Source organism: Phacochoerus africanus, chromosome X (genome assembly GCF_016906955.1).
Source record: "Phacochoerus africanus isolate WHEZ1 chromosome X, ROS_Pafr_v1, whole genome shotgun sequence".
Lineage (NCBI taxonomy): Eukaryota > Metazoa > Chordata > Mammalia > Artiodactyla > Suidae > Phacochoerus > Phacochoerus africanus.
The window spans coordinates 88,379,948-88,389,930 of record NC_062560.1 but is presented as its reverse complement, the minus strand read 5'-3'; the positions used below and the strand labels follow the sequence as shown (position 1 = coordinate 88,389,930).

Here is a 9,983-nt window from a genome sequence, read left to right as displayed (position 1 = left end):
TCTGATTCCACCCCTAGCCTGGGAACTACCATATGCTGCAGGTGCAGTCCTAAAAAGAGAAAGAAAATAATGTTTCATCTTATTACATTTTCTCTTGGGTTACAAAGCAACGACAACAAAACCACTTTAGAATGCATATTTTACAATCAGAAACATAATGAAGCTCTTTCCATTTGTGGGAAACGATTTTTTTTTTAAATTGGCATACATCTGAAGGTTTTTCTGGTCATATGAAATTCACCAAAGTTAATTTTTATTAAATAGTAAATACTTTCCATCTGCTATAAGGGAAAGAGTAAATTTCCAAACAGGCTAATTGTAGCTTTTATTTATTTTTTTTATTTTTATTTTTTTTGTCTTTTTTGCTATTTCTTGGGCCGCTCCTGCGGCCTATGGAGGTTCCCAGGCTAGGGGTCTAATCGGAGCTGTGGCTGCCAGCCTACGCCAGAGCCACAGCAACGCGGGATCCGAGCCGCGTCTGCAACCTACACCACAGCTCACGGCAATGCCGGATCCTTAACCCACTGAGCAAGGGCAGGGACTGAACCCGCAACCTCATGGTTCCTAGTCGGATTCGTTAACCACTGCGCCACGACGGGAACTCCCTAATTGTAGCTTTTAAAACAACTTTTGGGGGAAAATTAAAAATACAAATAGACATTATTAATATTTTTTTAATTTGGGAGTTCCTTGGTGGCCTAGCAGGTTAAGGATCCAGCTTTGTCACTGCTGTGGCTTGGGTTTGATTCCTGGCCTGGGAACTTCTGCATGCATAAGGGCAGCCAAAAAAAGATTTTTTTTAATTTATAAGGATGCTTATATGTGATCCAATTACCTTTGAGGAGTAGAGAGGAGACAAAAAGTAAACATAACAAGCTAAACATTGTCTCCTTGGTAGGGGCTTTGAAAGAGGCAGCATTCCTCTTTAGAGGCTCTGAGCCTGGTTTAACCATGGCTAAATATAGGATGATAAAAAATTTTAAATACTTTCTTTGGATGATTGGATTATGATTTTGTTTATGTTTTCCTTTTATTTTCTGCATAATATAAATATGTCTAAGCCCTTGTATTACACAAATAATTATAAAAATATTCATTTAAAAAATTCCTCATAGAAACTTTTAAAACATGACAGTATAAAGAAATAAACCACTCACAAAGGCCCAATGTTAATTGTTGTTATATTTTAGGTAAATTATTATTGCTAAAATCTTTAATAATATTAATTAGATGCATTATTATGTTATTAAATATCTACTATATGAGACACTGCTAGAAATTGAGCTCCAGGGTGATTAGGACAAAATTGTTGTAAAAGGTCACAGGCTTGCATAGAACTGATAATGCCTAATTTATTCAATAATTCTATAGTTATTTTAAATTTATTATTAATAGATTCATAATTCATTAATTTAACAGGATATTTGGAAAAATTAAAAAACAATCTGATTTAAATATAGACATACATTGCTTAATGCAATCCAATTTTACAAATATTAAAATTTGGAAGTGTATATTCATTGTGAAATCAAACAAGGAAGGCCATTTTTTGTCTGTTTATTTTTTAGGACCGCACCCTCAGCATATGGAAGATCCCAGGCTAGGGGTCAAATTGGAGCTACAGCTGCTGGTCTACACTCCAGCCACAGCAGTGATGGACCTGAGCTGTATCTGCAATGCACACCACAGCTCATGGCGAAGCAGGATTCCCAACCCACCGAGCAAGGCCCGGGATCAAACCTGCATCTTCATGGATACTAGTTGGATTTGTTTCTGCTTCGCCACAATGGGAACTCCCAAGTAAGGTAATTTAGATCACAATATTTGTAAATGGTGTAATCACTGTCAGTGTTTCTCCATGCCATTGCCGGCAAAATTCTGATGCATCGGAGTCACCTGAGGAACTGTCAAAACAGTAATTCCTGATCAGGTGATTCAAGGGGTGACAAGGGCAACTGAGAGTGGGAAGGGCACCCAAGTGTCAGCACTTTTAACATTTTCCCCTGGTGATTATGATGCTAGTAAGGGGTCTGTGTTTACGTAAAACAGTGGCACACAAGGCTTTTTTAAAAAGATTCGATTTTAGATTAGATATTTTCCTTGCTATTTTCCTTTGGAAATTAATACTTTCCAGGCAAACAGTTACTTGCTTAAGCCACTTAATTAAGAATAGTCAGGAGTTCCCTTGTGGCACAGCAGGTTAAGGATCTGGGTCACTGAAGTGGTAAGGGTTTGATCCCTGGCCAGGGGAACTTCCACATGCCACTGGGTATGGCCAAAAAAAAAGAAACCAGTCAGTTAGGAACTGTACTGAGTTGGGTTCTGAACTGATTAATCAATCAAAATAATAATTAAATATCTACTGTGTTAAGACACCATACTAGAAACTGAGCTCCAGGATTACTAAGACAAGATCATTGTCTTGAGAGGGTCACACTCACATAAAAATGGTAAGTGAATATCTAACAAAGTTTTTAAGAACTTACAGTTTCATGTTTTAGGTATGGAAGGGATAGAAACGACAAAGTACGTTTCAGCTTTAAAATGTGCTCCTCTAACATCAATCACAGGTCTTTTGGGTCTGTTAAACTGGTTGGCTAGTCCTGCCCAGACTCTTTTTCGAGAAAAGCCCCCGCATAGGGTAGAAACACAGACAAAACAAAGCTTTCAGAGGTGTGAAGTAGCACGATTCTGGGCACACCGCGGTAAGACATCTAGATGTGTCTCCTGGGCTAGATCCCAGTGCATTTGTGTCTGAGATCTTTCAAAAGGAGGGGCATAGGGGAGTTCTGTCCTGGCTCAGCAGTAATGAACCCGACTAGGATTCACGAGGATGCAGGTTTGATCCCTGGCCTTGCTCAGTGGGTTAAGGATCTGGCTTGCCGTGAGCTGTGGTGTAGGTCACAGATGCAGCTCAGATTTAGCATTGCTGTGGTTGTGGCATAGGCCGGCAGCTACAGCTCCAATTAGCCCCCTAGTCGGGGAACTTCCAAATGCCACAGGTGTGGCCCTAAAAAGCAAATTTTTAAAAAGGGGAGCATAAAAATAAAACCCAAAGGAGTATTTTGTTCAGAATCAACATAGGAACAAGAACCACGGGTGTGGTACTCACTCAGGTAAATATAACTCCAAAGTGGGGATAAAGGCACTCTCCACACTTCTATAGAGGTCAAGGAGGGGTGGGGGATGGGATTTAGCTCACCAGGAATTGCACTGCAGAAGTCAATTCTGTCTTGTTACCTTGTGGACTCAAGCAAGCACATCGGCAACAGGAACAGAAACAGGATCCAACAGAAGGGAAAGTATGCTCAACTGACATGGCAGTAATCAGGGGAGCATGGGGTGTTGTAAATATGAGAGGAATGACAGGGTGGAACCCACCTATTTTGCCCTCTGAACTTGAGAGCCTGGGTGAAAACTCCCTTTAGTACTTCCCAAGTATCTGATGAGGGCCAGGGTCCTGTTAAATGCTAGGGAGCTGCATAGGAGGCAGGCCAACACAATTCCACACTTCATATATTCCACTCAGCAGCCCTGCAAGGCAAGTTATTATTCCTTACTTCACAGAAGACTGACTCTTTAAAGAAATGTATCTGTAATAAAGGGAGGATTTATTTCCAGTTACAACTGGAAGATAAAGTTCACTTTGTTTGCTGAACCAGTAATTATTATGTACATGTACAGATTCACTGAAAAACTATTTTCATTGCTTTTGAAACTCCGGATAATAAAAGGAAAAAAGTCACATATCCAACCACAGAGAGATGTGCCCCAAATAACACCCTAAAGGGTATCTGATTTCAGAATTTTGGAAGGTTCTATTTTTAATAAGACAATATAAACGTATAGATTGCTTTTTAATTGCTTTATTGACTTTACATTTTTCCATGCAAATGGGTGAAACTCTACTGTTGACAGAAACTTTGGGTGCCAAGGCAATCTCCAATTAGAAGCTGGTAACACAGAACCCACCTGACACATGGAAATTACATAAGGTTCACAGCAAATGGATCAGTAAAGGCATATCAGGAAAATGTAAGGAAAAAGAGAACAACAGTGGGAATCACAGTATTAACCTCATGGAAAATGGCCGGAGTCAAGGCATAAGGCAAAATTCATCATGATGGTCATGGTGATTAGAGAGCTCCCCCATAAGGATACGCAGACAATTCCTCAACTGCAGCTCCCTAAGTTTTCTCCTGATTTCTCTCATCTCCTCCATGAACATTTCCATATCATCTCCATCTCCACCCATCCCATCATTGATCTGCCTATTGGGTATGGCCCATCGGAAATTAGGGGCAAGTCGGCGAGCTTGTCCCCGTCTATTATTTGCTGCTGGCTGGTGGCCTTCGACCCCTCCCAAAGGGCGGTCTTCCTCTCCGTTCTGCACGGGCTGCTCCATTTCTTCGTTTTCCTGGTGAATATTTGCCATGATGAGATTTTTTTTTTCCTGGTTGTTTTTCTTTGAACAAGTAAGACAAAGGCAAGGAAAGAGACTGAATGCTTAGTGCACTGACCAACAGGATTCAGAGCCCGGAGAGCAAAGATTTTTAAAATTTATTTTTTCCCACCTCAGGAGCTTCGTGCTCTACAGAGCCTCCAATCTGAGCCCCTTCCCCAGCTCTCTCCTTTTCCCTCCCTTCTCCAAACCCAAGGCCCACCATTTTTCTTTTCCCAGGATGCTTTCCCAGAGCGCGGCGGGCATCAAAATGGAGGCTGGGGCACGGGGCACGGGGGAGCTAGAAAGGGGTCTCAGAGTGGGCTTTGCACCCCGCCCCCCTCTGTCCCCCGCACCGACCTGGGCCTATCCTTGCGGTCTCCTGCTCCTGCTGATTGTTGCCACGAGTGAGCCGCCGCGTCACTTCGACCAGCAGACCTGCAGAGGGCCGGGGTAGGGGCAGAGGGCTGCTGCAGCCGCGAGCTCGGCCCCTTCCCACCGCCCCCCCCAACGACCGCCCCCGTTCCGCGACCCCGCCCCCACCCTCAGCCGCCCCCATCCCCACCCTCTTCCCGGGTTCAACCCGACCCAGCAGAAACTCGGGGATAATTTCCCATCGCTCTAGATTGATCTGCTGCCGCCCCTGCACCCCCATTCCAGGGGGCCCCTATTTCTGTTTCCAAAGAAGCCGGGGTGTGGAGCGACCTGGCCGGGACTCGCCGCGCTGATCCCCCGCGCGGGTCTCTGGGGTCTGCGGTCCGCTGCTGCCCTGCGTCAGCGCGCGGGCCCCGGGGCCCTTACCTGCTCCGCTTCCCCCCGGGCCCGATGCCAGCCCGCCGTGCGCAGGGCAGCGGGGAGCTGGTACCCAGACAGGAGTGACGACTGCTCCGAAGGCTGCGTCGCTCTGCAGCTCCCGGTCACGTGACGGCACCACGTCACCGCGGAGCTTGCCCCCAACTCCGGAGGCCGCTGCAGCAGGAGCGCCCCCCTCCCGCCTCGCGCACACTCACAACCCCCTCGGCTTGTTTGTGCTCTGGGGCTACTGCTCCGTCACTCAGCTCGCTCCCCTCCAATCTGAGGGCCCACAAGTGGCATCACCTCCATGTGGTTGGAGTTTGCCCTTCTCTGGTTACCTAGGAGGGTCTGCAACACCCTCCACCTCTCCCACTCCCGCCCCGGGTTTTGGCTTTTTCTGCTTTCTCTCCTCCCTGGCAGTTCGCCACCATCTCCAACCTCCGTTCACCCCCTCCCTCCCTTAACACACACACTGTCCTTTTGAGTTGCCACCATTGCCCACCCTGTCTCCTGAATTCATACCCTCCTAGGAAATTTAGATTGAGGGCTAGGGTGAGGAGGGAGCAAGGGGCTTGTCAGACAGAGAGGCAAGGAGATAGAGTGGACTGTGTATATCCTTCTTAATAAGTTCTTTATTTTTTTAAAAAAAATCAGCATGCCATTAAAAAATTTAAAAATACGACGTTTCATTTTTGAAAGAAATGCTTCATCCCGAAGAATGAAAAAAATCTCATTGTTTATATTTACTCGCACCACCTAGAAAATATTTTCTCCACACAACGTCAATATCACTTTTGAAACATGATAGTTTATTTCAAAATTTGATTTTGAAAAAAAATGGCGTCTTCCTGAATACAGGTGGTGTTTTCTAAATGACCTGTAAAGTAAATCTTGAGGGGAAAGTCCAGTTGTCAGAATTTGGCCGTTTTGTGCAAATTTATATGATTTTTTGATACCACAGCCTTGGGAGAAAAGAAACTTTTTTTAAAGATTTTTTTTCCATTATAGTTGATTTACAGTATTCTGCCAATTTCTACTGTACAGCAAAATGACCCAGTCGTACAAATATATATATATAGATATAGATATATTCTTTTTCTCACATTATCCTCCATGATGTTCCATAATAAGTGACTAGATGTGGTTCCCTGTGCTATGCAGCAGGATCTCATTGCTTATCCACTCCAAATGCAATAGTTTGCATCTATTAACCCCAAACTCCCAGTCCATCCCACTCCCCTCCAGAAACCTTTTAATTTCCTGCTTTCCTTTCCAAACCTTCCAAACCATCCATACACACATCTCCTTAGAATGATCTCAGAAGTTAAGTATACAATAGGTAGAAGTTAGTTCCAAAAACGTCTGCTTTTTTTTTTTTTTTTTTTTGCCATGCCTGAGGCTTATGGAATTTCCTGGACCCATGCCACAGCAGCAACCCGAGCCACTGCAGTGACAACACAGGATCCTTAACTCACTGCGCCTAGCCTAGGAACTTCCATGTGCCACAGGTGTTGTCCTAAAAGAAAAGAAAAGAAAAGAAAAGAAAAAGTGGGTTTTAGTTCCCTCAGTGGCTAAATGCTTTGCTGTTATCATTTTAACTTATCTTGGACAAGTCTTTTGTTTGAAACCACCACATTTTTTGGTAAAAACATACATTTGTATATTTTTCCAGATTAGATGTTATGCTATATAGGAGGTTAGTTGTAATGAAGTATGTTTTAAAGATAGGTGAAACTTGTCCTGGAAGTGATGTTATCCTCACTAAAATGTTGTGAGGTGTTTACTGAGATTTTCTTTTTTCCTTTTCTTTTTTCAAGGTAGAATTTTATCCTTTTTTTTTAATGGAGTTCCCAGGCCAGGGATCAGATGACTTTTACCGCAGCTGCAACAACACCAGATCCTTAATCCACTGTGCCGGGCTGAGGATCGAACCTGTATCTCAGCACTCCAGAGACACCACCCATCACATTGTACCACAGCGTGAACTCCCGAGATCTTTTCTTGTCCTTGGAGTTTTCTGAGGAGTTGAAGCTGTTAAGAAAATTTTTTTTGAGATTTCGAAGGTTGGTTAAAAAGACAAAGGAGTCTTTGTTTGGGACTCATGTGCCCTGAAGGATAGGGAGAGAGGTTGAACTGGTTGGATGGCTCTTACCCTGAAATAGCAGAAGAGTGGTGTAGTACTGGGAAGGAGGAGCCTGGGTTCACATTTGGGGAAGTGCAGTGTTTGTGAAAAGAACCTATTCCTTCTCTTTATCTCCTGTAATTATAATGGATGGTGGCTACTGATTGGTTCCCTTCCCCAAAGCCAAGGGAGCGGGATCCCAAAAGCAGTGTACATAAAGTTTAGGGAGATGTTAAGGTTGTTAAGGTTCACTTATTCCTCTGCTGGATATCTACTTACCATTGGGATTTTGAGCTACCCAGGTGCTATAGGAGCCTGGAAAGAGCATTTTGGAGAGATGCTGTAGTGGTGTAGCCAGGTGGAGAAAGGGCTAAGATTAACCCCCCTACCAAAGCTACCAACTCTGAAGAAGCATGAAAGATAAATCCTACCGCACCTGCAAGTTCCAGAGTTGAAGAGAGGGGTGTTATTGAGATACAGATTTACCAAAAAATGACACAGAGTAGGGCAAAGGCACCTATGGATCATAGGAATGCCACGTGAGGGTTATCAGGTAAGAATCACAAGAAAGATATGGCCCAGTCTTTCAAGGATCTACTTGGAAGGGAGCTGCTTGGATGTGAGTCCTTATCAGCGGGTTCTGTAGAAATTGAACTTGAGCTTCAGTTATGATTAAGCACATAGGACAGGAGTTCCTGCTGTTGTGTAACAGGATCAGTGGTGTCTTGAGAGCACGGGACGCAGGTTTGATCCCCAGCCCTGCATAGTGGGTTAAGGAACTGGTGTTGCTGCAGCTTCAGTGTAGGTTGAAACTGTGGCTTAGATCTGATCCCTGGGCCAGGACCTCCATATGCTGTGGGGCAGCCAAAAAAAGATATTCAGAGAGATACGTGCACCCACATGTCCATAGCAGCACCATTCACAATGTCCAAGACACGGAAACAACCTAAATGTCCATTTGCAGATGAATAGATTAAGAGGTGGTAATATACACAATGGAATACTACTCAGCCATAAAAAAGAACAAAATAATGCTTGTTTACTCAAGTGGCTTGGTCATGGCAAAAAATAAAACTAAAAAAGACAACTGTCTATGTGGATACCTAGGGTAAGACTGCTGTCTTATGTGCTTATTTATTTTTTTCAGAAAGAGAAAGACAAATACCATATATCACTTATATGTGGAATCTAAAATGGGGCACAACTATTTACAATAGCCAAGACATGGAAACAATCTAAATGTCCATCAACAGAGGAGTGGATCAAGAAGATGTGGTACATATAAACAATGGAATATTACTCAGCCATTAAAAAGAATGAAACACCAGCATTTTTTGCAACGTGGATGGACCTAGAAACTATCATGCTAAGTGAAGTCAGCTGTGCAATGAGAAACCAACATCCAATGTTTTCACTGACATGTGGAATCTGAAAAAAGGACAGACTGAACTTCTTTGCAGAACAGATGCTGACTCACAGACATTGAAAAACTTATGGTCTCCGGAGGAGACAGTTTGGGGGGTGGGGGGATGTGCTTGGGCTGTGGGATGGAAATCCTGAGAAATCAGATTGTTATGATCATTATACAACTAAATAAAATAAAATAAAATGGGGCACAAATGAATCTTCTACAAAACAGAAACAGACTCGCAGACATGGAGAACAGACTTGTGGTTGCCAAGGGGGAAGAGAGAGAAAGTGGAGGCCAGGGATGACAGAGCACTATTGAAGCAGCTGTTGGAAAAAATAAGACCGTTTTGAGTTTTTACCTCAACTAGTTATCCCTCAATCAAATTATGGTGATAGCAGGATAGTATTCCATCAGAGGAAACTCATTTTTGCTGAAATCTTTTTGCATGTTGCCATGACACATCGTCCACATGTATTTGGCTGGAAATGCACCCAGTTGGATTGTAGTTATTGTCCTTTTTCTCCTCATTATACTCTCCTGGGTGAACACTAGGCTTGGGAAAAGATAGTCTGACACATGGCAGGCTCTGTGGGTGTGGATGTCTCTGTTCCTGATTAGAATGGTTCTCCATGTGTCCTAATGCTTCATTGCTGCAGTCTAATTGTGCTTCTCTCCTTTTTTTCCCTAAATCTAAGCACCTATTAACAAATTGAAATTAAGTATTAAAAATATAGGAAATTATGCCTATTCTAGTTTCCCTAGAAGCTATGGCCATTGTGACTTTGAGGCCAAGAACTTTGAAGAATGGAGAGCAGACCTGATGAAATTTTAAGGGTGTTACTGTAAGAGTCTGAAGAATTTGAAAGCTAATATATTTAATTCAAGAGATCTAGCCTGGTAGTTCCCATTGTGGCCCAGCAGGTTAAGAACCTGACTAGTATCCATGAGGACCCGGTTTGATTCCTGGCCTTGCTCAGTGCTTTAAGGATCTGGTGTTGCCAGGAGCTGTGGTGTAGGTCACAGATGGGGCTCCAATCCCACATTGCTGTGGCCGTGGCATAGGCCAGCAGCTGTTGCTCCAATTCAACCCCTGGCCAGGGAACTTCCATATGCCACATGTGCACCCCTAAAAAGAAAGAAAAAAGAGATCTAGTCTGAAATAACAACAGAGATATAAGGCTAAGACAATCTGAGTGTGAAATCAACACTAAGCA

General features: G+C 43.4%; 1 protein-coding gene across 2 annotated transcripts; it reads right to left on the bottom strand.

Moving 5' to 3' along the window:
- Window positions 1-3,850: 3,850 nt before the first annotated feature.
- Window positions 3,851-4,873, bottom strand: LOC125118308 (protein BEX3). Of its 2 annotated transcripts, none has more exons than XM_047764608.1 (2): window positions 4,802-4,867; window positions 3,851-4,465 (listed from the first exon to the last, which is right to left on the bottom strand). In XM_047764608.1, exon 2 carries the CDS (start codon window positions 4,433-4,435, stop codon window positions 4,097-4,099), a length of 339 nt encoding a protein of 112 aa, XP_047620564.1. In that variant the 5' UTR covers window positions 4,436-4,465; window positions 4,802-4,867; the 3' UTR covers window positions 3,851-4,096. The 2 variants fall into 2 exon arrangements, with proteins under 2 accessions (XP_047620564.1, XP_047620565.1); XM_047764609.1 differs by having other exon boundaries at window positions 4,097-4,417; window positions 4,802-4,873.
- Window positions 4,874-9,983: the final 5,110 nt, after the last annotated feature.